The sequence below is a fragment of the Physeter macrocephalus genome, chromosome 11, assembly GCF_002837175.3.
Source record: "Physeter macrocephalus isolate SW-GA chromosome 11, ASM283717v5, whole genome shotgun sequence".
Classification (NCBI taxonomy): Eukaryota; Metazoa; Chordata; class Mammalia; order Artiodactyla; family Physeteridae; genus Physeter; species Physeter macrocephalus.
The window spans coordinates 169,512,317-169,539,415 of NC_041224.1; the positions used below are offsets into that span (position 1 = coordinate 169,512,317).

General features: G+C 55.5%; 1 protein-coding gene across 16 annotated transcripts in view; it reads right to left on the reverse strand.

Moving 5' to 3' along the window:
• The window catches only part of TTC7B (tetratricopeptide repeat domain 7B), a 249,175-nt gene that overhangs the window by 10,856 nt on the left and 211,220 nt on the right, over positions 1-27,099 (reverse strand). For all 16 annotated transcript variants that reach the window (XM_024130960.3, XM_024130959.3, XM_028496321.2 and 13 more), the window contains one exon: positions 23,259-23,461. In XM_024130960.3, coding sequence (XP_023986728.1) covers positions 23,259-23,461 — 203 coding nt within the window. The remainder of the gene's footprint in view (positions 1-23,258; positions 23,462-27,099) is intronic.

A 27,099-nucleotide genomic window follows, 5' to 3' on the forward strand; every position in this document is an offset into this window, starting at 1 on the left:
CTGAACTGTCGGTTAAAAATGTGTAGCCCTAATTAGGCTTTATATCTAATTCCTACTCTTTGATGTTTGCTGAGTCCTCCAGAGTCATGCAGAAAAGTTCCCTCCCCTCCTTTTCTGCCCTATAGCTTTTCAGGCTCTGAAGAAAGCTTCCAGAATTCTCTCTCTCTCTCTCTCTCTCTCTCTCTCACACACACACACACACACACACACACACACACACTCTGAGTCCTCCAGAGTCATGCAGAAAAGTTCCCTCCCCTCCTTTTCTGCCCTATAGCTTTTCAGGCTCTGAAGAAAGCTTCCAGAATTCTCTCTCTCTCTCTCTCTCTCTCTCTCTCTCACACACACACACACACACACACACACACACACACTCACTCCAGGGCTTTAGAGGAATGGTAAGCCTCCCACCCTCCTGCCCCCATCTCACTGGACTCTAGTGCTGAGTGCAGCACCCAAAGGAGACCTCACTGTGGGCTCAGAAGAAGAAGCCGTTAAGCCCCAGAAAACCGCGAGTGTGGCTTTTCCCTTATTTTTAAGCGTCTGACTGGCAGAATCTTTCAAAGCTGCTTTCTTCCAGGATGGTGTGGAATATTCTGAAGGAGCTCATTCTACGATTAGCAGAGCAACGGGCCGTCAGGCAGTAAACACCAGCGGTGAGGAGGGGGCAAGTCTGGCCCGAGCCAGGGGGCCCGTCCAGCCCCCAGTGGATGTCACACAGACTCAGGGCCCTTGGCCCCAAATTTCCTCTGGCCTAATTTCTTTGAAACTGGGTAGTTCGGCGTCAGTGCTGAAATATCCACAGATCGTGGTGGCTTCTAGGGAACAACAGTCCCTCAGGGAGGAACCACAGCTGGCCTGCCAGCAGCTTCCAAGCACCGAAGACCCACAGCCTGTCGCGTCTGCAGCAGGCGTCGGGAGGGCGCTCAGGCGTGTGCAGAAGGGCACGTGAGCGCCCCCAAAGGCGGGAAAGGGGGCCATGGGTGGGCATGCACGCTGTCGGGGTCACAGAGTGAGCTGAGGAACAGCATCCCAGTTCCCGGGTTCCCAGGACGGGGATCGCTCACTTTGCTACAACCAAAGCTGTTTTTAGCTCTTCTCTCCCTTCCGCAAACTTCTTTTGAGCGCTGCGGATGATCCAGCACCGCGGTGTCGGGAGCCGTGTGGCGCGCAGGGCGCTCAGGGGCACAGGCCGACACCCTGGCCACGTTCCCTGCTCTCCCTGGCCTGGAGGGGTTGGTTTGCTGGGGGTCCTGCCCCAGACTGAGAGTCCCCCGAGCAGGGCAGGGCCGTCATTCATATGTGGACACATAGAGAACAGAGCCAGGCTGCTGGAAGGAGGATAAGGGGGAACATTCCAGGAGAGAAAACATGATGCTCCCTCCCTTTATAAAAAACGAATGAGAAGCTCATAGTTGGGGTGACCGCTCATGGCCACACAGCGGTGAAGCACTGTCACCCCAAATCGGATCCGATGCCTCCGCCTCTAAAAGCTTCCTGTAAACTGGTACCTGGCCCCGCGTGTCTAGTTCTTCCTGGAGGACAGTGGCTCTCCCTGAATGGTCTGGGGTAGGCAGGCTCCTATCTGGGGGAGCCACACCGGGGACGGGTCTTAGAGGTGACAGAGAAATGAGGAAATGGCCCTGGGAGTTGGGTCCCAGAACCCAGGTTTCCCAAGGACCAGCTCAGGGCTCTTTGCCCCACGTCAGGTTACCAGGATCTCTAGAGAGGGCACCGGGCATACAGGGGGCTTAGACGCATGCCAAGAGCCTTCTCTGGGTTGACTGGCTCTGACCCCACAGCTCGTGGCTGGTTTGTCCAGGGAGCAATCCTCCTTGGGGGAGAAGTTCTGGGGACGTGACATCCCCGCCCAGCTCTGTCAGCCTGCCTGGGCAGCGCAGGCCCTTCCTGCACGTGGTGGCTTCCAGACCATGGGCTCTCCAGACCCAGGTGACCACCAGAGCGCCTGGCCTGAGAGGGGCAGACAGCGTTGCCTGCATCTGTGTGACGTGAAGAGCGCCCACCCTACCCGGCACGCTACTCACACGGCACGCCCGTCCAGTCTGGGACGGGGGCAGCCCAGCTCCCTTCCCTGCGACGTAACCTCAGCAGAATCCCTTCCGCTGGCTGTGCCCATCTTATAACCGCCCCCCACCTGTAATCTCTGCTGGAAGATGAGCTCAGACTCCAGATTAGAGGTGGGGTGTCCTGTGCCCTCGGCAGTCTCCCCTGGCCCCGACTGCAACCTGGCTGTCTAGAACTCAGGGCCCCTTTACCTGCCCTTCAGAGTTCATGGTGTGGTGATTTTGCTAGTCAGGAAGAGCAAAGGGACAGCTGACCTCAGTAACAGAAGGATGACATCACCTCAACATCAGTATGTCTGAGCATCTCTCTGACTTGAACACTGGAAGGACTAAGGAGGCGTCGGCTTCCTTCCTCCCTGAAAACCAGCGCAAAGGCAGGCTGGGAGCTGCTCCCTCTCCTTTTGCCCCAAGTGCTGCCCCGAGCCCTAGCGCTGGGGGTGGAATTACTTTTGTGTCCCGAGGCCTGGGTGTCCCACACTGCGGCAGGCAGGACCCTCGGAGACCAGGCCGGCAGGGTGACGGGGAGTCCTGTGCCCGGGCAGGTGAGCTCCACACCGGCCGTGGCCTCAGGCAAGGCACTCATAAATTCAATGAGCTCGCGCTCAGAAACACCAGCGTAAGCATCTCCAAAGCTCTGCGCGGCGCACTGACCTAATTGAAGAAATGTCAGATCAAGCCAGCCCCACGCAGCATCAAGGGACACCCGTGAGAAGGAATCTCGGGGTTACCTCTGCACCTCAGGCTGGGCGGGGGCCCTGGCGAGGGGCGAAGGGGGGGAGCCTTGGTGTCCCCAGAAAGATGTGGGGATCCTGGGCATCCTCCTTACTCTGAAGCCTGGGACAGTTCTTGGTAACATTCCAGATAAATCTCTAGCCTCGCCTCCCTCAATCTGCCATTTAAATCACGTGCTTTGTTGTTGCAACTGAGTATTAGCTCAGTCTCAGCGTGAACAGGAATGGTAGCTGCCAGCTCTGAGGAGAGAGAAAGCCACAGCTTGGCCCCAGGGCTGTGGGACCTGCCACGCCCCAGACAATGTTTTCTGTAGGTGCTAACACGGCTCTCCGTGCTCATACTTTTCCATTGGTAACGGGCAAGAGACTCCTGGCTGACTTATTTAAACGTCTCCCTGGTTGACTTATTTATAAATAATAAATAAGGGGGATATCCACCTTCCCCAACAACAAGTCAGGCAGGAACAACAGCAAGGGGTGGCCTGGAAGTCAGCATTTCCCCACGGTCTGAGTTACCCTCGCAGTGGAAAGTTTGGTGCTAATCACCCCCGGAGGCCAAGGCCCAGCCTCCCACCCTCAGGGGAGGCTGCTGTTATTCCGGGTGTGTTTGGGAAGATGGCGTTCCTCTCGAGGCCTGTGCAGCCCAGCCAGAGAGTAAACCGGGTCCTGCTTCGGGCCCAGCCTCCCCGTGGGGTCCCAGGGCTTCCACAGGTGAGAACAGCAGCTCAGGCAGTCACCTCACTCTTCCAGAAGCTGGTGGGGATGGGGATGGGGATGGGGAGGGAGACATGACCCCAGAGCCCTGGTATGGGGAGTAGAGGTTCTCCACTGTCAGAAAGACAGTTCACAGGCCACCACCTCATTGCTGAGCTGACGAGCTTCCTGGGAGAAGCCAAGGGTGGGAGGGTCCTAGAAACTCCAGCCCTACTCCTGAGGTCCCAGGCTGAGATCCCTTCCCAACGACCCTGACACACCCTCATCAGGCCTCTGTCCTCAGATGGGGGGATGGGGTGGGGGAGGGTCACACCTTTGACTGGGGTGTCACTGTACGTGAGTCTGAACATTTACCACCAAACAATGAAAGCAAAAGCCGGTCCTGTTATTTCCAGCAAGAAGTCCTGGCCTTCCCTGGGCCGGCAGCTGGGGCCGGGAAACGGCACGCTGGTGGAGGGCACGCCCTCTCAGGCCAGCTCCGTGGTCCACCGCCAGCTGTCCAACTTAGGCAAAACCTTCTCTCTAGCCTCTTTCCCAACCTAGAAAATGAAGGGGTGGAGTAGATGATCTCCAGATGAAAATACTAGGGGTTTGGTAGAATTTCCCACCCAACAAGTATTTTTGGAGCACCTGCTACACACCTGGTGCCTATCTATTCTTCCAGGGCTTAAAGTTTAATTAGAGAAACAAGCAGAAAACACTACAGGGCAGCCTCTTTCCTGCTGTCTGCAGGGTAACCGACCACAGCGTGAAAGGAAGGGGCGAGGGGCAGCGGCCGGCGCGGCTGGGAGGGCTTCCTGGGGGAGGAGAGGCCCAGAGCAGGGCTGCCCTCCAGCAGCAAAACTGGACACAAACAGGAGGGCGGCCCCGGAGGCAAGTTCCCTACCGCAGCGCAGCAGCCCAGGCGGAAGAGAGGGGAGCAGGCTCTGCTCTGATTCTGTGGGGGACCCTGGGGACTCCGGGGACCTGTGTGCCCTGGAACCCCGTGGGCGCTCGGTAAATGCTGCTTGACTGAAAGGCAGTTCCGGCCCCTGGCACGTGCTCGGTATACTACAGGCACTCAATTGATGGCTGCGTGTGGGCGTCATCTCCCTGCTCAGTCACCCACTCCAGGCTAGGCAGTGCCCACCCTAAGAAGGGCTGGCACCCTCCATGGCACCTCTGGGCGCAGTGGAGCAGGGGAGCGGAGCGGAGGGCTTCCAGGCCCCAGCCCTGCAGGCTCCCTGGGGAGATCATGGAGAACGTCAGCTACACGACAGCCACCAGGACGCCTCCAGGCCAAGTGCTCCCGCGACCGGGCTTCCAGCAGGTCCTGCCGGGGGCTGCCCACCCGAGGCCCACCGCTGGAGCGGGACAGGGCTCCCCACCTGCCCCGCCGGGACATGAGCACGGTGATCTACTCTCCGCCGAGGAGGATGCGGTCATTTTGGCGAGTGCCTCCCCCATCCCCGCCAGGGTTTGGCATGAACAATTTTTCCATTTTTACACAGGAACAAACAGAAATGATAAGACTGTTTCTGATGACGGGAGGACAGGAACTGATAAACCTTGGAAAAAATGTTTTCCACAAATAACAGGAGGACTCACCCCACGGAGTCCGGGCAGGAAGGTAGGTGTGGACTCCGGGACCCCTGGGCTGGGCCCGGCCAGCCTGAAAGCCAGAGCCCGGGGAAGCTACGCTGCGGTGAGGAAAAGAAAGAAAGGCAGTTTGCTCGCACATGGGGACTTCCACGCCTGGGCTTTTGTTATAAACGTTCTCCCCAGGGCCCTCAGGCCTCGTCCTGGGACACGCGGGGAGCAGCTGCCACCGGAAACCACGTGGCTGCCGGGGAAATGGAACAACCTGGCCCGCTCTCTCTGTTCCCACAGAGCCGAGCTCTTACCACTGACCACTTCAACACAGAGTAAACAGCATCAAGATTAGGGCCATTTCCTCAAAACTCCCCCATCAGCCCCCATGGGAAGGGTGCGGTGACGTGGTGGCTCCCCTGAACAGAGGCCCTCGGGGCTCGGCCTCGGTGCCCAGGGCCGTGAAGGCTTCTCCAGGCCACGTGCCTGTGCAGGGAGCTCCCCAGTGGATCCCTGAGGGGTTGACCAATCACCTGGACGGAGACAGGCAATCGGAGGAGGAAATTACAGCCACTGCAAATATGGCTCCTGTGGTTCAGCTCCTGCAACTCTCACGTGTGTGGACTTAGGGAAGGTAACACTCACTGGGTCCACAGAGGTGGCCGCTCGCAGCCAGCGGGGACCTGCCCCGGGCTCTGCTGCCCCAGGAGCTGAGAGGGTCTGGTCTCAGCCTCCCGGTAACCACTCGGGCACCCCCTGCTCTCCGACTGGGGTGCTTTGCTGAGAAGCGAGCCCTGGCCTTCTCCCAAAGGACTTAACGTCCACCTTGCATGGGCCCTGGGGACCTCTTCACCTCACCCTCGGTTCTCACAGCCATGCTTCCTTGGGAAAAGGGAAGGTGCGGAAACCTAACACCTGCTAGGCAGCTCTTACGTGCTGGGCAGGTGCCCTCACAACACCTATAAGGAGAGACAGCTAGTGGGAAGCGGCCGCAGATCACAGGGAGATCAGCTTGGTGCTTTGTGACCACCTGGAGGGGTGGGATGGGGAGGGTGGGAGGGAGACGCCAGAGGGAGGGGATATGGGGATATATGTGTAGGTATGGCCGATTCACTTTGTTACACAGGAGAAACTGATGCACCATGGTAAAGCAATTATACTCCGATAAAGATGTTAAAAAAAAAAAAAAAGGATGGAATTCTCATTTCTGCGTGACAGAGGCCAAACTGTCCAAGGTCATAGGAATCGCCCATGGGTGGTAGACCTAGAATTCAAAGGTGGGTCTTCTTGGCTCCAAAATGTGAGCTCTCCCAACGACCTCTCCCTCCCTGCCACCTGCCCGGGCAGTTCTGAGTCTCAGTCTTTCTCCCCGTTGCCTCCTCTCAGCTGTTGTCTCTGCAGAGAGTGGTGAGGTGAGCTCCACTGCATCTGTGCCCCAAGCACCCTGCGCCCGGAAGTCCTGACTCAGGGACACCTGTGCTCTTCTTTGCCGATGTCCACTGCTCCCCCCTTCTCCTCTGCCGCCCTCCCCACCACTAAACCATCTGGATCTGAGTCCGGCGGTGTGCTGGTAAATTTGCTCTCCGAAAGAAAAAACCCCTGATGCGTAGCATTTGCCACTTTCCGTGGTGTAAATACTCCCTCCGTGGCTGAATTCGCAGGACGTCACTGTAGGCGGAGCTGGGCAGCAGGGGGCAGAGCGGCCCACTGGCCCCCAGGCACCGTCTGCGTCCTCTAACTGGCAGGAGCCCTGAGCTCCTCGCCCCCAACAAGAGCAGAGAGGGGCAAGGAAAGGCAGGCGATGCTGGTGCCCTGAAATGCGTCCACCCCGACGGCCAAAGCAAGTGTTATCTTGATGGCTGGGCGGGGTCAGCACAAAAATACTATTTTCTTCAGGTTCGAGGACAGAAAGGGAGAAAAGAGGCCCATTTTCTTCTGTCATCAAGCAACTTGACTCGGGGAAGCTTAAGGTATCATTGAAATGCCCTCATAACACCTCCGACACCTGGCCTTTGTCTTCTCCCATTCAGTCTCCAAAGGATCATTGGGCAACATGGCCTTCTAAGCCTGGATTTCCCTAAAGCCAACTTTCTTGCACACGGGGCTGCGTCCTGTCATACCCGTGGGTGGGTGCTTGGTGGTCGGGGGTGACTGGAGGGGCTGCTGGCAGCAAGGAGGATGGGATTGCAGCTTTAATCATTCCAGAGGCAGGAGCAGATTCGTCTCCTTTGTGTAAGACACCAGGCAGCAGGTGCAGAAGCTAACAGCTTGTGGGAGTTCTAATTAGAGAGCCAGGTATAACTCCATTGACCTGCCCGGATTTGAAAGGCCTGGAAAAATGCATGTTTGTCCTTAGGAAGAAGCAGATTTTGCTTCTCGTTTGTTCTGCAAGGTCCCTGCAGGGAATCGCTTGCTGGCACTTTGATTCTAGCCTCCTGCATCTGTCCGGATGCCCGCTGCCCGGACGTGGAGGATCAGAGAGAACATGCAGAGACCCGGGTTCCTACAGGGGAGGGGTCGTTTTCCACAACAGGCCTGCTTCACGCCTTTGTTTATGAAGAAAGACACAACATCGTACCCCACAGCTTCCCCTGTGGGGCTGGGCCAGCAGTTTCTGCTTCATTTGGAAGGACATCAGCCAGCATTTCAATTACGGATCTAATCAAGATTGACCTCTTGGCAAGGCCAGATCCCAGGCTTAGTGTGTGTGTGTGTGTCCAAGATTCCTTGGAGAAACAATCACTGCTGTTATCAGCTTGGGTTATACCCCTCCCAACCCCCCCAACCCGGGAGGCTGCCAGCTGGCAGGAGAATCAAGTCTCCAGGAGAAATCAAGAGGGGACAGTTCACATTTTTCTCGAGAACCAAGGCCGCATTGACTGTCAGACACCATCGGAGTCTAGGTAAAGCTAGAACAACCCCTAACACGGAGCAGGGGCTCAAATACTGAGTCCTTTCCTACTTTACAAGCCTTCTGGGTGACTAGCTGCTGTTCTGAGAGGCATGGCACAGGGAGATCAGCTCGGTGCTGTGTGACCACCTAGAGGGGTAGGATAGGGAGGGTGGGAGGGAGGGAGACGCAAGAGGGAAGAGATATGGGAACATATGTATATGTATAGCTGATTCACTTTGTTGTAAAGCAGAAACTAACACACCATTGTAAAGCAATTATACTCCAATAAAGATGTTAAAAAAAAAGAAAGAAACAATACCTGCAAATGTATTTTAAGAGACAGGTGTTATGTAAACACCAAGCAGATGAGGAAGGGGAGGGAGGGCGCAGCCTGGAGGAGGAAAGAGAGGGACCACGGGACAGTCAGTGGACCTGGCGGGAAGTGAAGGGGCAAAGTAACCATGGGGCGAAGTGGTCGGAGTCCCAGGAACCTTGGTGGAGGAGCCGTCGAGCTAAGGAGCTCGCAAAGGGCGTTCCTAAACTCTTGGAGTCTTGGGCTTTCTGGACACTGAGGCCCAGATCTGAGAGCCAGTGGGGGGGGTCTCTCAGACTGCAGTTCTCTTCTCTCCCCAGGAGGCAGCTGAGGCTTTGGAGGCACTTTGGGGCAAGGCTACCTCCGGACCCCGGGCAGCCTTCTCACCAAATACCCCAGCGTGGAGCCCCTGCACACCTGTACCCCTCCTCGGTCAGCAGGTTTCTAAGAGCAAGGGGTCTGCGAGGACAGGCCCCAGAGGGGGCTTCTGCACATCTGGATCCAAGTCACGACCTTCCCAGAGCCTGAAACCTGGTGATTCGTGGTATTTCATCATTGGTGCACTTGGCATTCCTTCCTCCTAAAGCGATCCTTCACCACCACCCCCGCCTTGGTAACAGGAGGGACACCAAAGGCTAACCCAGAAACTTTTCTGTATGTGCCCGGGCTCCTAAATCAGCGCTGAAGCTGTCGATTCAGGCATATCCAGGGTCTGGGCAGCTGTGAGCAGGGACGCTACACAGCAGGGAGAGACCCCTCTGGGCAAGGTGAGCGGCAAGAGGAAAGACAGAGACTTCGCTGCAGTTGAGAGCAAAAGAGAAAGGAGACAGGCTCAGCAGTTGCTGCTTGACTGTCAAGACACACAGAGTCAAGCCCTCCAATCCCCAGAAGATGGTGAGCAATTCCACTCCTCCCACCAGAGCAAGAGGCAGAGTTCTCTGGGGCCAGGGTCACCCTGGAGGGATTCAGAGAGCTGATCCCTTTCACCCCACCCCCAACCCAACCGCCCTCCCCACCACTAAACCATCTGGATCTGAGTCCGGCGGTGTGCTGGTAAATTTGCTCTCCGAAAGAAAAAACCCCTGATGCGTAGCATTTGCCACTTTCCGTGGTGTAAATACTCCCTCCGTGGCTGAATTCGCAGGATGTCACTGTAGGCGGAGCTGGGCAGCAGGGGGCAGAGCGGCCCACTGGCCCCCAGGCACCGTCTGCGTCCTCTAACTGGCAGGAGCCCTGAGCTCCTCGCCCCCAACAAGAGCAGAGAGGGGCAAGGAAAGGCAGGCGATGCTGGTGCCCTGAAATGCGTCCACCCCGACGGCCAAAGCAAGTGTTATCTTGATGGCTGGGCGGGGTCAGCACAAAAATACTATTTTCTTCAGGTTCGAGGACAGAAAGGGAGAAAAGAGGCCCATTTTCTTCTGTCATCAAGCAACTTGACTCGGGGAAGCTTAAGGCATCATTGAAATGCCCTCATAACACCTCCGACACCTGGCCTTTGTCTTCTCCCATTCAGTCTCCAAAGGATCACTGGGCAACATGGCCTTCTAAGCCTGGATTTCCCTAAAGCCAACTTTCTTGCACACGGGGCTGCGTCCTGTCATACCCGTGGGTGGGTGCTTGGTGGTCGGGGGTGACTGGAGGGGCTGCTGGCAGCAAGGAGGATGGGATTGCAGCTTTAATCATTCCAGAGGCAGGAGCAGATTCGTCTCCTTTGTGTAAGACACCAGGCAGCAGGTGCAGAAGCTAACAGCTTGTGGGAGTTCTAATTAGAGAGCCAGGTATAACTCCATTGACCTGCCCGGATTTGAAAGGCCTGGAAAAATGCATGTTTGTCCTTAGGAAGAAGCAGATTTTGCTTCTCGTTTGTTCTGCAAGGTCCCTGCAGGGAATCGCTTGCTGGCACTTTGATTCTAGCCTCCTGCATCTGTCCGGATGCCCGCTGCCCGGACGTGGAGGATCAGAGAGAACATGCAGAGACCCGGGTCCCTACAGGGGAGGGGTCGTTTTCCACAACAGGCCTGCTTCACGCCTTTGTTTATGAAGAAAGACACAACATCGTACCCCACAGCTTCCCCTGTGGGCCTGGGCCAGCAGTTTCTGCTTCATTTGGAAGGACATCAGCCAGCATTTCAATTACGGATCTAATCAAGATTGACCTCTTGGCAAGGCCAGATCCCAGGCTTAGTGTGTGTGTGTGTGTCCAAGATTCCTTGGAGAAACAATCACTGCTGTTATCAGCTTGGGTTATACCCCTCCCAACCCCCCCAACCCGGGAGGCTGCCAGCTGGCAGGAGAATCAAGTCTCCAGGAGAAATCAAGAGGGGACAGTTCACATTTTTCTCGAGAACCAAGGCCGCATTGACTGTCAGACACCATCGGAGTCTAGGTAAAGCTAGAACAACCCCTAACACGGAGCAGGGGCTCAAATACTGAGTCCTTTCCTACTTTACAAGCCTTCTGGGTGACTAGCTGCTGTTCTGAGAGGCATGGCACAGGGAGATCAGCTCGGTGCTGTGTGACCACCTAGAGGGGTAGGATAGGGAGGGTGGGAGGGAGGGAGACGCAAGAGGGAAGAGATATGGGAACATATGTATATGTATAACTGATTCACTTTGTTATAAAGCAGAAACTAACACACCATTGTAAAGCAATTATACTCCAATAAAGATGTTAAAAAAAAAGAAAGAAACAATACCTGCAAATGTATTTTAAGAGACAGGTGTTATGTAAACACCAAGCAGATGAGGAAGGGGAGGGAGGGCGCAGCCTGGAGGAGGAAAGAGAGGGACCACGGGACAGTCAGTGGACCTGGCGGGAAGTGAAGGGGCAAAGTAACCATGGGGCGAAGTGGTCGGAGTCCCAGGAACCTTGGTGGAGGAGCCGTCGAGCTAAGGAGCTCGCAAAGGGCGTTCCTAAACTCTTGGAGTCTTGGGCTTTCTGGACACTGAGGCCCAGATCTGAGAGCCAGTGGGGGGGGGTCTCTCAGACTGCAGTTCTCTTCTCTCCCCAGGAGGCAGCTGAGGCTTTGGAGGCACTTTGGGGCAAGGCTACCTCCGGACCCCGGGCAGCCTTCTCACCAAATACCCCAGCGTGGAGCCCCTGCACACCTGTACCCCTCCTCGGTCAGCAGGTTTCTAAGAGCAAGGGGTCTGCGAGGACAGGCCCCAGAGGGGGCTTCTGCACATCTGGATCCAAGTCACGACCTTCCCAGAGCCTGAAACCTGGTGATTCGTGGTATTTCATCATTGGTGCACTTGGCATTCCTTCCTCCTAAAGCGATCCTTCACCACCACCCCCGCCTTGGTAACAGGAGGGACACCAAAGGCTAACCCAGAAACTTTTCTGTATGTGCCCGGGCTCCTAAATCAGCGCTGAAGCTGTCGATTCAGGCATATCCAGGGTCTGGGCAGCTGTGAGCAGGGACGCTACACAGCAGGGAGAGACCCCTCTGGGCAAGGTGAGCGGCAAGAGGAAAGACAGAGACTTCGCTGCAGTTGAGAGCAAAAGAGAAAGGAGACAGGCTCAGCAGTTGCTGCTTGACTGTCAAGACACACAGAGTCAAGCCCTCCAATCCCCAGAAGATGGTGAGCAATTCCACTCCTCCCACCAGAGCAAGGGGCAGAGTTCTCTGGGGCCAGGGTCACCCTGGAGGGATTCAGAGAGCTGATCCCTTTCACCCCACCCCCAACCCAAGAAGGCAAGTGCTATTATCCCGTTTTACAGATAAGGAAAATGGGCATGAAACCTTCAAAAGTGATTCCTGGTGGGTATGCCACTCAGTGCTGTGCCCTTGGCAAGTCCCTTCCCCTGTCTGTCTCAGCTTCCCCAGTTGTAACAGGGGATGCTTAGATTAGGGAATTCCATTGGCGTTCTGAATCCCGGACTGCTTTCAACTGTCTGGGGAGCATCAGGTCCAAAGGCTCTCATCTGCCACCTGTCCACCCTAGGCCCTCATCCTTGATACCGGTGAAGAAAAACCAGAAGCAGTACCTGGGGGAGACTTCTCACGGGAGGTCCTCCCTAGACCTTTGGGCTGAAGAGTTTTAAGCTCAGACTGTCAGAAGGTCCGGACAACACATGAGAGAGACATGGCCCAGAGAGAGCCCAGAAACACTAGCAGGGGCATCTCTGGGACCAGCCCCAAATGATGGGGAAGCAATTCAGGCACGAGACAGGTTGGAGGCTGCCAGCCCGGGTGGCTCCAAATGCCACCATGAGAAAATGGTGGCAGCTACGCCCTCTGGCTGAGTTCAGAGGCAGGCTGCGCGGGGGAGGAGGGTGCTGAGGAATCCAAGTGAAGCAGCGGGGCTAAAATCCTGGGAGGCCTGAAATAAGGAGGGGGAATTAGGAACCGGGATCTGAGAACACAGAAGGACCCTGGTAAGTGAAAAAATCTGGATCAAATTCCTGATCCAAGCTAGGGAGCAATAACTGTGGCAAGGCAGGAAAGCAGTGGAAGCGAAACGTCAAATCGTCCTGGAATAATGCGGCAGAATTTCTAAGAATAAATGGTTTGGGTAGAGTATGTCAGATTTTAAATAATGTTAGATCATCATTACTAATGAGCCACTCTGCCTGTAGTTAGTCATCTAAGACTCCAAAACAGAATAGGAATAAACACAGAATTCATTTTTTTCCTTAAGCTGCAGCAAAGGAAAGCCTAGTGACATGGCTTGCATTTCAGAGCCTGCCCTGGGTCTGTGTTGCTTCTGGGTCTGTGATTTCAGTCCTCGGGGAACGCAGGGGTGGCCCGATGCCACGGCTCCCTGGCCAGCACCCAGAAAATGCTGCAGTGGGAGGACGGACCCAATCATCAAGCAGAAAATGTCTGCAGAGAGCATCCCTGCACCGACTGATGCTGTTTGGGGTGGGAGGGTTTCTGGCGGGGGCGGGGGGGTGGCAGGAACAAGGGCCCCAAGTCACACAGGAGTTATGGGGATGTGCAGCACACGTTCTGGATTCCCAGGCGACACTCCTTTTCCTCCGACGAGGACACGCGTTCCCAACAAGCCAGAAGCACACAGTTTCAAAAGGATGTGAAGATGTAGCTTGTGTCGTAAAACCTTTCAATTACATGGTTCTTCCCTCAAGTCATTCCCAATACCTGCCCCCCGTCCCCACTCAAAGGTCCTCTCTGCTGGGTTCGCTCCCCTGACCCGCTTCGACAGACTCGCTCTTTGACTGTTTCTGCCACTGCTGTCACCTCCCGCCCAAAGACGGGTGCAGGCGCTCTGCAAAGCCGGTTAGGGCACTGTGGCCTCTCCCTCCCTTCCTCAGAAGACTCCCGTCCCCAACCCAAGCAAGACGTGAGAGCAGAGAAGATATCTTGGTGTTGTGGAAATAAGGAAGCTGCTTTCATCTGGGTTTGGGGTGGGGGTCAGGGGCAAAAGAAGAGGTTCCCTCAGTCTGGCACCAAGAGCAGGAGGTGGTCTCGCCCTGAACAGGACACCAGGCTCACAATCTATGGAGGGAACCAGGAGGAAGGGCTGAGGATGTGTCCCGAGTCACAGCCAAGGGACAGAAGAGTGTCCTTGGGGAGAGATGGCTTGGGGGTGACCAACAGAAAGTCCACTACAAGAGAATTCACCTGGCCTGAGGGAGTGGGGTTTGGATGTCCGCTGTTTTCAGACAGGAAATGATGTTTAATGATACCTGCATGGCACACAGGGCTGAAGCTATCCCTTTCTTGGCTCGTCTGTAGCTACAGGACATTAGCAGGGAGGCTCTGGCCTACAGGGGAGGTAACAGGTGGGAGAGTTCTGGCCCAGGAAGAAGCTCTGTGTGGCGGAGGAGGGGTGCTGCCTGGGCCCACGCAGCTCCAACCCCTCGGCGGCTGCCACGTCAGCACGTCTGCCTTGGTGCCCCCGGCTGCCCGGGGTGGCCATTTCAGCCTCCCCGGCACCTGAGTCTGAGTCAGGCCTTGGGGCCTGGCATCTAGCTCAGCAGATGAGCTCCTCTGGGGAGCGGGAAAACAGAGTACAGGGGCTGCGACCAAGGAATGGTGGATTCTTTCTACATTACCATTTTGATCTCTGGTCTGGAACTAGGTCTCTCGTGGGAATGGTCAGGTGAGTCCGTTTCTTAGAGGTGACCCTCCCCGACTGGACTGAGAGAGCCTCGCAGCCCCGGCAGACAGCTGCACGGGGGCGCCTGCCCGCCCTCGGCCCGGGCCTCTCTCGCTGCGATGCTGCCTGTGAGGACGGAAGGCCACTGTGGACTCCAGTAGCGTCCCACGGCCGTCTGTGGTCTAAGGATGGTGACCGCATATGGGGTTCAGGGTCTGACACAGAAGAATGTGCTTGGGGACAGCAGGACAGAGTGTTTGAACTTGAGAGGGGCCGTCGCTGCCCCCCTCCCAGGGCCCCCGAACAGAGGGCTGCCCCTCCAGCCTTCTGTCATGTTCAGCCCCTGAAGCAGGTCCACAGGTAACCGCTAAGATGACACACCTGACGGGAGCCCTGCCTGGCAGCCCAGCAAGTCCTCTCTGAGATCCCGCTGTCCCAGGCGGTGCATTAATTAGCCCTGTCCGGGCCTCCACGGTCTCCAGTCCCACCTCAATGTCATTTCCTGTCCTCGTGGTCGATGGGACTTTGTGCTGAGGCGGAGCCAACGAAGAGCTAGTTAACCTGCCCGGCCGGAACCAGCATGTTCCCACGAGAGCTGCTCAGTCTATTCAAGGGAATTAGCACCCAGGCTTTGGGGGGGCTTCACTCATAAAAGCGGAGGAATGACAAGTTCACGGTCGCCTGTAGTTGTCCTCCCCCCTCCCCCCTCCCCATCCCACCCGCCCCACGCCGGCCGGCCACCCCTGGTCTATGCAGTCACTGGGCTGCCTCAGGCAGGGCGCCTTCCCCCAAGGAGCAGACAGACCCATGAGCAAACAAGTCCGTGCTGGTTCAACCGGTGCTTCCAGGGAGGGAGGTCAAGGGGCTGAGGGCCCCTCTGTCAGGGTGGGTAGGTTAGGGGGCCAAGAAACGCTTCTCAGAGGCAGTGACACCTGAGCCGGGCTCCACGACAGGCTCTGCGCTTCCTGCAGCCCAGGCTGATGCCTGGTACCTGACCGCCCCTGCCCACAGGCCGAGGGCCCACCCCACCCTGGCCGTGGGGGCACCCATCTTCCACAGCAGCCCTGGTCTGGCCCAGCTGGGCCTCTCCCTGAACCCAGTCAGAAGAGATGCTTTCCGCCTCTACCTGACAAGTCAGGCCAGCTGGGGCCTCCACCGTTCCCTGACTCCTTTCGGCCTTGATAACCAGGGCTATAGGCTCAACAGAAACAGTCAGAAAGTAATACTTAAAAAGGAAAGTGTGGGTTTCCCTGGTGGCGCAGTAGTTGAGAGTCCGCCTGCCGATGCAGGGGACGCGGGTTCGTGCCCCGGTCCGGGAAGATCCCACATGCCGCGGAGCGGCTGGGCCCGTGAGCCATGGCCACTGAGCCTGCGCGTCCGGAGCCTGTGCTCCGCAACGGGAGAGGCCACAGCAGTGAGAGGCCCGTGTACCACACACAAAAAAGAAGTGTAATACCATGCTCTTGGCCAAGCATGTGCCATGATATATTCTTATTTCAGCTCCTCCAACTGCTGAAATTTGTTTCAGGAGGAAAGCCACACCCATGGTCAGTTCCTTCAGAAAAGAACTCCCTGTCAAGTCGAGGCAGAGAGGCTTCCACCATGGGCAGGTGGGACCTAAATTATGGAGACTGGTAGTAACGCTCATAGCTAGTGCTTATGGAGCGCTAGGCAGCCTGTGTGACTCACTTAACCTGCAAAATCACACCGCCAGGGGGTCACCATTATTATCCTCATTTTATAGCTGAGAAAATGGAAGTACAGAAAGATTAAGGGACTTATCTCAGGCCGCACAGTTGCTCAGTGACAAAGCTGGGACCCAGGTGGGTTGGCTCCAGCGCCATGCTCTCAACCTCTGTGCTGTCCTATCATTCAAGCTAGAGACCCTTAAGTGACTCTACCTTCTTGTCCTGGCTCTGCTCCTAACTTGAAATATGACCTAGGGCAGGTCACCAAGGGCAGCGTCCCCATCAGTAAAAATGAAATTCTCTATTTCGTATTTCATACTGCAAGAATAAACATCAGATACGGCGAATGAGGTTTTACATTTCGTTTTAGAGGTTAAGGTTATATTTGTGCTAATTATTAATAATTCTTGGGGGACTTCCCTGGTGGCACAGTGGTTAAGAATCCGCCTGCCAATGCAGGGGACATGGATTCGAGCCCTGGTCGGAGAAGATCTCACATGCTGAGGAGCAACTAAGCCTGTGCGCCACAACTACTGAGCCTGCACTCTAGAGACTGAGAGCCACAACTACCAAGCCCGTGTGCCACAACTACTAAAGCCCACATACCTAGAGCCCGTGCTCCACAACAAGAGAAGCCACCGCAATGAGAAGCCCGCGCACCGCAACGAAGAGCAGCCCTGGCTCACCTTAACTAGAGAAAGCCCGCGTGCAGCAACAAAGACCCAACGCAGCCAAAAATAAATAAATAAATCTATTTAAAAAAAGAAAAAATCTTGGAAGGGTCTGAAGCTGTCAAAGTTGCTCAGAAGCAGTGTGTACCATTAAGGGACGGGAGGGAAGCTGGAGTGAAGAACAGGGGCTAAGCATCTGGTAGAAGGCCCTGCTGTTTCCTCTCCTCTGTTAGTCTGAGTCCCAAATACTGTCAGTAAAGACAATAGAGAAGTTAAGGCCTGTACACTTTTCAAAGAGTACTGTCAATAGCACACAGATGAGTAGGAAAGGTAGACATCTAAATATTTCAGTAGTCTTCCTTTAAAGAAAACAATTGTTCTCCTTATGTTTAAAAGCATTTTAAAAATCCTGGAAGTAAATGAAATACAATTAATAGATGAGAAGGCTTCTCACTAGACGATGGTAGTGTTTTGTTCCCTGCCAATCATTCTTTCTATGTACAGAGAGAAATCGATACTTTGGATGAAAGAGATACGTTTCTCAAGATCAGCATTTGCAAGGGGAAGGGGATCTCCATTCGGCTTCATTACCTTAATTGCACCTGGGTCTTATCCAGAGTAACAGGAAGGATCAAAGTTCCCTTCTTTAAGACTGGCTTCTCCAAGGGAAAGAGGCGGAGCCCTGCCCTGTCTGTGCCCTGGGCCCTGGGTACCCCTTACTAAACTGATGGATAAGCTAGACAGATACACAGACAGCTGCCGCCTCTGGAATCACCCTGAAAAGTTCACGACTTCATGCTGCATCTCCTCCAATAGGGGCATCAACTGGAAAACATGCTTCTAAATCATAAAATAGACACAAGCAATTTCCTCCAAATCTCATGAAACACTTTAAAAGAGAGAGAGAGAGAAAAACACCAAAGTTTCATAATTTAGCAGTGCAAGCTGCCCCAGGCAAGCCAGAGTCACCTCTTTCCCTTGATTCAAACCTGCCCTGCCTGCCACCCTTCTGGCTCGTCATGCGCAATGGGATGAAGTATTTTCACACAGTAGACAAGCGTGTAAGCTTGAGGACAGTTTAAAGAGAGCTCTGACTTCAGGTCCCTCTTTGAACTTCAGAAGAGCTGCCGCCATCTCCGAGCAATGTCGTTAGCCTTGTTGGGATGCTTCCGGCTCAAACTTTAGAGCTGTGAAACCAACTTAAAGTGTAGTAACCATCCAGAAGACTTGTCCCACTGCACCGCACATTTCAGGCCCTCCTTCTAGACCTCCCGCCAACGTGGCGTGCCTCTGGGTATTTCATAACAGAATGCACTTTTCCGACAGCGCGGCCGTTCTCTGCCAGCCTTTGCTACTAATGTGCTCCCGGAACAGAACTGCAGCACCCGTTCTGAAGTTCTCACACTTGATGTCACTACAGATTTCTGATGTTTCTGAAAATGTTAAGATCACGGAGGAAACCCTCGAAGACACCTGTGCTGAAATCTTTAGCCTGGAGCTGTCTGGATTGAACTGGGGTGTGGGGTGAGGGGTGTTTCACGCCTCATCCACAGAGGTCAACCAGCACTTTTGGACCCTTCATGCCCCAAACAAAAAGCCTATTCTATTATTCAACTGGCCACCTACAATAGCCCCCAAAGTGTCTTTCCACTGAGCAGGAACCCCCTGCAGCCTCCCTGGGGGTCCTTGCCGAACTATTCATACAATCCACCATCACAGGGCCCTCAGGCTGAGGCAGGGAGGCCTCCGCCCCACTCCTGGGTGGACCCCTGGGACCCGACCCCTGGCCTCCGACTCCCCATCGTCCTCCCCTTTCTTTGGGAAGCTCCACCAGTGGGCCTTTCTCACTACTTCCTGTGGCAGAGCGGGTGAAATTCACACTGCCCACCCCCGGTCTCCTAGCTACCCTCCTTTGAAGGACGGATGGCCTCTGTCCCTGTCCAGGTGTCCAGCCTTGTCGTGGGACCTGCGACATCCAAGGGCGTGGTCCCTGGTGCTTTCCCTCTGGTTTCTCCCCGCTTCGGCATTAGCTCTGAGAGACCCTCATCTTGCCGTAGCTGGAGGCCCATCCCTTGGGGACACGTCAGTCCTCTTCCTTCCCTGCAGGGCGAGGTTGGGGCGCGAGTGGGGCCCTCCGGGCCCAGCCCCTCTCCAGCTCACACCCTCCCCAAAGCCGCCCGAGCAGAGCACAGCTGTCTCCCTCTCCTCCACGTGCGGCCCCGGCCCCCAGCACGCCCTGGGCGACCCCCACCATCTGCTTCTGTTTCACACCTCTTTTCGACCTGTCGAGTTCATTGGTAATGTGTTCCAGGATAAGTTACTTTCTCAGCAGTATTTTCCCCTCTAGTCTTACCAACACCAGCTCCCTGCACACAGCCTTTCTGGCTTCCTTCCGCGTTCATCTCTCTCTTGAAGGCTCTGTTCCTTTCTTACCCTCCTATCTCACACACTGCCCTCGGGAGCCCAGGCTGATGACGTTATCAGAGGGCAAGCAGGTGGTCCTGTTTGCAGAGCCTGTCTCTGTCCTGGTCGTCGTGTCCCTGTCTACCCTGAGTCCGTGCCTGTCCTTGGCCTGGGTGGTATCACCCAGAGGCCGTTCCTCTGCCCTTAGTCCGCCGTGAGCCCCATTTCCCTCCCCTACCCCCTCCTCCTGATTACAGGGTTACTGGTGTGGAAACAGCTGCTCTATGTTTCATTAATTTATCTCGGGTCCTGGGAGTGAAAGGCTTTTGACCATGGCATGCAAATGTATGTAAAGGTATACACTTATGCAAAAATGATACGAAAATAGGCCTTTAGATTTTCTGGAAAAAAGTCTGATCACTCTATGATTCCCTCCTCTTGTCAACAACATCACTTTGTAATTCCTTATCCCGTCAGCTCACGGCTCCCTTACTATCTGCCCACACTCGGCTCTCTTGTCTTATGCTAACTCATTATTAATATTAAACACATTATTTCTCTTCCTTCTTTGCCCTGTATGTGAATTTAAACACATCTGTGAAGGCTGAAACTATTAGAAAACTGTCAATTTTCACTGGGGTTTAATTTACGTTTCTGTTGTCAAGTCTGACCTCGTATTAACTTTTATACATTTAATACTTGAATGAATACCATCTGCCTCCAAGTCGTTATTGCTTTTTAACAATATTAACGTGTTTGCATTTCTCTGAAATCGTGCCTCTCCTACGAGCTGGGCTGGGCGGTGGCACATGCTCCCACTCACCTGCCCTAGAAGGTAGGAAACACGCATTCCTCAGGGAACAAGCTCACACCCCGACTGCTAACCGTTCTCCGTGGCCACCGTCAGCCCCTGGTCTCCACCCGCGACACACAACGTGGCTCCCTTCCTTCAAATCGGCTCCCTCCAACTGTCCCTCGGGCCCTCTCCTTCCTCTCTGAGCATCAGGGTTGACGCAGATGCACTTTCTATCCTCTGGGCTTTTCCCATGACCTGCAATCTGCCTGCAGTCGGTTCCTTCCCTTGGAACCCCCTTGGCTGGTTCTTTGGGGTGGTGCTCTCTGCTGTTCAGGTCCTTCAATCTCCTTCTAGTCTTGACCTATGACCCTCGCCGTGGCCTGGCGGCCAGGCCTCCTTGGCCCACCCTGTCACTTGCGCACCCCACTCCTGAGAGCTAGGCAGGTGCCAACGCCCATGTCTGTTTCCGCCTCCTCTGCCCCGTAAGTCTAGAGCCCCCGACTCTTCCCTTGGACGTCGCCTGGTAAAAAGACGGCCTCTGATCTCCCTGCTGACACTTCGTCTTCACTTAGGGGCTTGCAGACCAGTCTGGCTGCCACGAGGGTAGAGGCAGGACCTTCTGTGACTCAGTAAGAGGTTTCCCTTCCCATGCTTCATTTGTGTCTAGGGCTAAGATTATGCCTCTTTATGCACAAAGAGGGTGAGCCAAAGAAACAGAGCTTTCCTGTGCAGCTGGGGTGGGAGGCAGGAAAGAGGGGGTTGTGATGTTTCAGGGCTGGGGGCCTGGGTTCCAGGGGCTGCCCCTCCATGGGCACCAGGTGAGTTGGCAGCACCGGTGGGGGGGGAAGCTGACCTTGGCTGCAGCGGGGCTCCCGCCAGCTGTGGCTGGGCTGGGAGGACGCAGGCCAGCATGCATCATTTATGAGGTCACCAAGAAGGAACCGGCCAAGCCACCCTTTGGGACCCACAACAAGCACAGTCACTGGGCAGTTTCGGACCACGAGAATCTGAACTCAAATTTGTTGGCCTGTTGGTCTCAATCTGCCTCCAGTCTGGATAGTTTTTGAATGTATCAGGATGCGTGGAGAAGTCTTAAGAGTTTACTCTTATCGCAATTTTCTCCTGGTGAGACCTCCAAGGCAGCTAATGTCTCCAGGCCAGAGAAGGCTCGGTCGTTGCCCTGGATGCAACAGGCAAGGCCCCTCCATCACCCGGCCCTCGCTCACCAGCTCTCCTCCGCTGGGCTCACTGCTGCTCCTTTCAGAAAGGAAAGCGTCTGGCATTTGGCAGGGAGCTCAGGTGTCTTGACAAGCTCCAAAGGTGAAACAGAAAACTTTCCCGGTGCGATTTTCCTATTTGATCTTTTGTCTCATGTGTTCCCCTTGGGGACGAACAAGAAATACTTCTCTGAATAATTCATAGGCCCCGGGGTAGAAACACGCTGCCTCTTTTTAATAAAAAGGCTGGGTACTCGGTGTTGATTATACCTCTTCTGTGATACTTCAGCAGAAGCAGGGAGATCTCAAAAGCTCTTTACAAATTCCTCTTACAATAGTGAGACAAAAATGAAAAGCCATGGAATATTTTTAATCAAACAAACGAATGTTTGGAGAATAGGTAAAATTATTTATAAAGCTGTATTGAACTACAAAATGCTCATAAAGGGAAGTTGAAAATTAAATGATTGTAATTATTACAAGGTCTGATTTATTTTTAAAACTGAAAATGACTGTCTTCAGTTTTCTATTTAATGAGCACCTACTAGGTGCCCGGAGCTCTGCTGGCCTTGTTATGTAAATCATTTCATGTTGTTCTCACAAATGAACTGGGTAAGGAACAGCTCAATGCACAGAAACACCCACCGAGGCTCTTAGAGGTTAAGTGACTAGCCCAAGGTGTCCCGGGGGCAGGGACAGGGCTGAGTTTGAACCCAGATCTGACTCAGAAGCATACGTTTCCCATGGTTCCTAATGCTGGGCACCTGGGCCCTCTTCTGCTGAAAACCAGTAGTTACTGCTCAGCTCCGTCTACATTTTGCGATGATGTTACTGTGAGCAATGGTGAGAGAACAAAGCCTTTGGGACCCTCTGGAGAACATTTTACTTATTGGTTACAAAACCGTATCCTCTTAGCACTGGACAGAAACTCACAGCCTATCTAGTTGAATGTTTTCATTTTACAGCAAGGAAACCGAGTGCGGAGAGCTTATGGGCTTTCCCCAAAGTCAGAGAGCGAGCGAGTGACACGGCAGGGCCAGAACTCTGTCCCTGGACACCTCGTCTGGTGCCCGTTCCTCCATGTCACACCCCCCGATCATACACGTTGGGCTCCCGAGGGCTGCCCACCTGAAGGACACCTCGGCTGCATTACGGGCTTTTCCCTTCCCATGGCTCAAGAAATCAGAGATGTCCTACCGCTAAGAATGAAACACAAATTCAGAAGCTAAGTCTGGCCGACAGGCCCAGAGAAAGCGGCTTTTCACCCGCTCCCTGGACCCGGTTCATCTCCAAGTCTCCGTCCAGACTCTCGCAGGAAGGGGACAGCAGACGGGCGGCTCCTGTGCAGCCTCTGTGCCCCACGTGTGTTCTCAGAGCTCTGCAGAGTGGTCTAGCGGACCCCGCCCAACTGAAACCGAGGTGGTCGGGTGGCCAACTCCCAGGCAAGGAAGGGAGCGGAGCAGTGGGGCAGCCCCGGGCTCCTGGCCGGGCACCCAGAGGAGGGGGGTGTGCGGCTTCAGAGCCACCACACCTGTATGCAGTGTGGACGCTGCGGTGACTTACCTGGGTCCTCTGGGCGCAGTAGGGCTGCCCCCGTCCCCTGACAGGATGCTCCCACTAGCCAGCGGCCTCAGAGACAGGCTGGGGTCTCGGCTCCCTCAAGGTAAGAGAGCCCTCCAGGAGGTAAAGTGCTCTGACTTCTGTACTGAAGGCTCCCCAAGGTGCGGACACCCCCAAGGTGGCTGCTATAAGCATCTCGGAGACCAAGATGACAATGACAGTGCCCAGGGCCACAAATATGTCTTTATTAAATCCAGAGCCACAAGGTGGCTTGGACTGCTGGCCGGAGACCGCTGACTCAAAACTCCCCTCTCACACCGATCAGGACCCCCAGGTAGGGTCGCTGAGGCTGTGCGCTGCCAATTCCTATGAGCTCCATGTGTGTAAACTACAATAGGAACGGCGCTCGCTGGCTTTATGCACCTTGACAGCCTGGCAGGCCAAGTGCATCTGGCCTTTGGAACGGCAACAGGGTTTGAGGGTCAAGAACTATGTGCTGCTTCCCAGGGGACCCCTGGTCCAGGGCTGGAGGCCCCGCCAGCGCTCAGACTCACCAGCCGCTGCATGCTCTTCACGTGGGTGGGGCTTATGGATAAGGCCTCTTCGTACCACCGCCGGGCCTCCTCGCTGTTTCCTCGGAGCTCGGCAACCTGGCCTCGCATGTACAGGACGTTGTGGGACATCGGGAAGAGGTTGGCAGCCTCTTGGGTACAGGCTGTGGCTTCTGCCGGCTTCCCAATGCCAATGTAGACTTCAGCTGTGAGGAGGAGAGCACAGGCAAATGCTGTCCTGGGTCACTGCCCTTCAGAGGCCCTGGGACATCGCCTCCCCTCCACCATGGGAGTCTGGCAGGGGCCCACCTGGAGTACGCAGGCCCAGAGCCAGCCAGCCTAGCCCCCAACCCCAAGTGGAAACAGCCGCGGGCTGACGGTCCTTCCCGCCCACTGTTCACAGGCACTCGAGTCAAGGCCGTGCGGCCTTGGAGGGGACACTTGTCACCACCGATGAGAGGGAAGTGAGGCCTGCCTGGGCCCTGCCCCCCACCTCGGAGGTCACGCATCCTCAGGGCCCACCAGGGACAACTGCCCTCAGCTCTGACAACCACAGAAGAAGGGCTGGATGAACCCAAGGACAGGCAAACCAGAGGTGCACAGCCCCTCACAGGGCAGCGGCTCTGCTCTCGGGCTGGTTCCCCGGATGGCAGGAAATGTGACAAGGCCAGCAGGCAGTGGATGCTATGGGCACGGAATGAAATCGCTGCTCCATCAGACCCTGCCCTGGACCGACCAGGGAAAGCCACTGCACCGGGGGGACTAGTAACTGTATAACACTGACGAGCCATCACTTTCCAAAAAGCAGGAAAATGAGCTCTCCTCCAATCTCAGGCCTCAAGTCTCCCACGCCTACGTGGAGGGTCCCTAATTGCTCTGTAGTCCTGGCTTCCATCATGCACGTCCAGTGCCCCCAGCTGTCCCCAGGTCCACTCAGATCCCTCATCTCCTGGGGGCCCTGAGGTCACGGCCCCACCGCCTCTCCAATGTAGGGCCTGAGTTGGCTGGATGTGGGAAGACTCCTCTCCCTCCTCAGCCACACCTGTCAAGACCACCGCCCAGAGCCCCGCTCAGGTGGCCGCTGTGCTCCGGGCCCACGGACCCCTCCTCCCACCTCCGGGGCAGCCCCTTCCTCGCCCGCTCCTGCCCTGACCGCTGGCCTCCACTCCTGGCAGAGAAGGATGTTTTGTGCCCATATCTCCAAGTTACGTGTATATGCACATGTGTGTAACGGAAGGCACACGAGAATAGGAATGATAGAAGAACACAATAAAAAGAAATAGAAAATGTTGACTTTTTTCCTCACTCCCCTCCCATCTCTCCTGCAGCCCCTCTGTCCCGCGCAGCCACTGACAGACCAACCTCTCCAGGCAAAGCTCCGGTGGGGTCACCACCCTGCTGAAAAGCGTTCCACTCCTGTGCACCCCTCACCCTCTTCAGTCTTCCCCGGAACGGCCTCTGGGAGGCTTTTGCTGACCGTCCCACCTAAAACTGCTGCTCCCCTACCCCGTCCTGACCCAGCACGACCCAGTTCCTTTCCCTGCTTTCTTTTCCGGTCAATACCAGCCTCACCTTGTTTGTCTCACTCACGGTCTGGGGGCCCCCTCTAGAACATAGGCCACCAGCTTCACACTATTCACTGCTGTGTCCCCAGTGACTGGATGAGTGCCTGGCAGCCAGAGCGCAGGAAATGGCTGCGAATGAATGAACGGTAACAGTAATGATAACAGTAGCTAATAATCATCAAACACGTACTTTGTGCAAAGAAGTGCTCTCATTTCTGCTTTTATCTGCACAGTGATCCACTAGGTACTGTTATTTTATCCCCATTATGCAGACGAGGAAACTGCACCACAGACAGGCTGAGCAATTTGTCCGAGGTCCCAGGGCAAGGTATAGGCAGGCGTGGCTTTGCGGCTGTGCTCTCAGCTCTCTACAGAGAACAGTGTCTCCCCTGCCTCCAGATAACATCCAGACCCCTTTGCCTGGCATCGGAGCCCTTGGTGACTGTCTCTACCACCCCTACTAACCTGTGTTCCTACTTCTTCCTATACCCCCGGGCTCTGCCATGTTAAGCCGCCGCTGTTTCCCTGGGCTTTTGTTTATTCTCTTGCCTCCGCCCCGATGGTGTCACCCCTGTACCCCCTTTAAGGCCCAGCTCAATGGCCACCACACCCGGAAGCTACCTCTGACCCCGCCCCACCTCCCCCCCAGCTGGAAGGGGAGCCCAGCCTGGGTATCCCTCTGATGGTTGTGTCCCTAGAGACATTTTGTGAGGGGTCCTGGCTATGCCCCCGGAAAGCACGTCCTGCTGACATCCACCCTTCTACCTCCCCACCTCCAGCTTCAGGCGCGGAGACTGGAAATTCTGGACAGGGGGTGGTCAGTGTCGATGCCACTGGATGTCCCTCTCCTAAGCACCTCACTTCCCTGGTGACCACAGTCACACCAGTGACTGACTCCTCAGGCCACGAGCAAGCCCGGGGGAGGCACAGACCCGCCCTGAACCCCATCTGTGCTTCTTGCCGTCAGTCCCCCTCAACAGGGAGCAGAGGTGATGGGCTAGCCCGGGGACCTGCGGGGAGAGGCCCAGCCGCTCAGACCTGGAAACTCGGACACTCACATACAACTGAGCTCTAAGTGTGGCCGGGCCGGCCCTGCGCCTGCCTCACGTCCTCCGAGACTCCGCTCTCGAGGTACTTACTGAGCACCTACTACACACGGGGCCTCTGCAGGAACAAAGACCACACGCGCCTGTCCTTCCGCCTGGGCCTCTGCAAAACCTGCCCTCCTGGGAGATAGACACGCAGGGCTGCCTGCCGTCTGCCAGTAACACGACTCTCTCCAAGCTCCCGCCAGAAGAGTCCGGGGTGTATCTGGCAGTTCCAGGTTCCGGAGCCTGGTGGCTGCGGGGGCAGTGATACAGAACGTTCCTCCCACTGTATGCTGCCTCCTGACTTGCTTCCCTTTGGGGGTGAGTTCGTGTTCATTTCCAAGGTCCCAGGGCTGCCTGTGGGTGGGTGAGACACCACAGGCCTCTCCCATCTAGATCGCTCCAGAAAAAAGGCCAACTTGGGAGAGGGGGGACTAAATGATTCCAGAGCTTTGTTTTGTTTTTAATTTTTAAAATTTATTTTATTTTATTTTCATTTATTTGTTTTTTGGCTGCTTCGGGGCTTAGTTGCGGCATGCAGGCTCTTCACTGCGGCGTGCGGACTCCTCTCTAGCTGTGGCGCGCGGGCCTAGCTGCCCCGCAGCATGTGAAATCCCCGACCAGGGATCGAACCCGCATGCCCTGCACTGGAAGGCGGACTCCCAGCCACTGGACCACCAGGGAGGTCCCCAGAGTTTTTATAATAAGAATCAAGGTGTATGTTGCAGCGGGGCAGGGTGGGGGGAGCCTTAAACACCAACACAACGATGTAGATGACACCCTGTTCTGTGTGGGTCCCCGTGAAAACAAACACGGGACCGAGTGTCTTCTTGGTTCCATGTCTTCGGCTACAGGTCTGGTGCCTCTGCTCCCTCCTCGTGATGAGGAAACAGATGACGGGGGCTGAGCTGAGTCATGATTGCGAAGGTGGGAGAGAGGATCCAGACCCCCGAGGACTTCTTTGCCGTGCTGTCCAAGTCGTAGGGGCAGGCTCACGTCACTGCGGAGGCCTGCGCTCCCGAGGCAGAGGGGCAGGGGGTGCACGGCCTGCGCTGCTCCCTGATCCCTCCGTTTTAAGATCAAACAGAAGGACACAGGCGCAACGGGCTGGGGTGATTTTCAAACCATTTTTCCCCAGTGGAGCCTCTTTCCTCCAAAGAGATCTTGAGAGTGGACAGCTGGCCTCCCTCT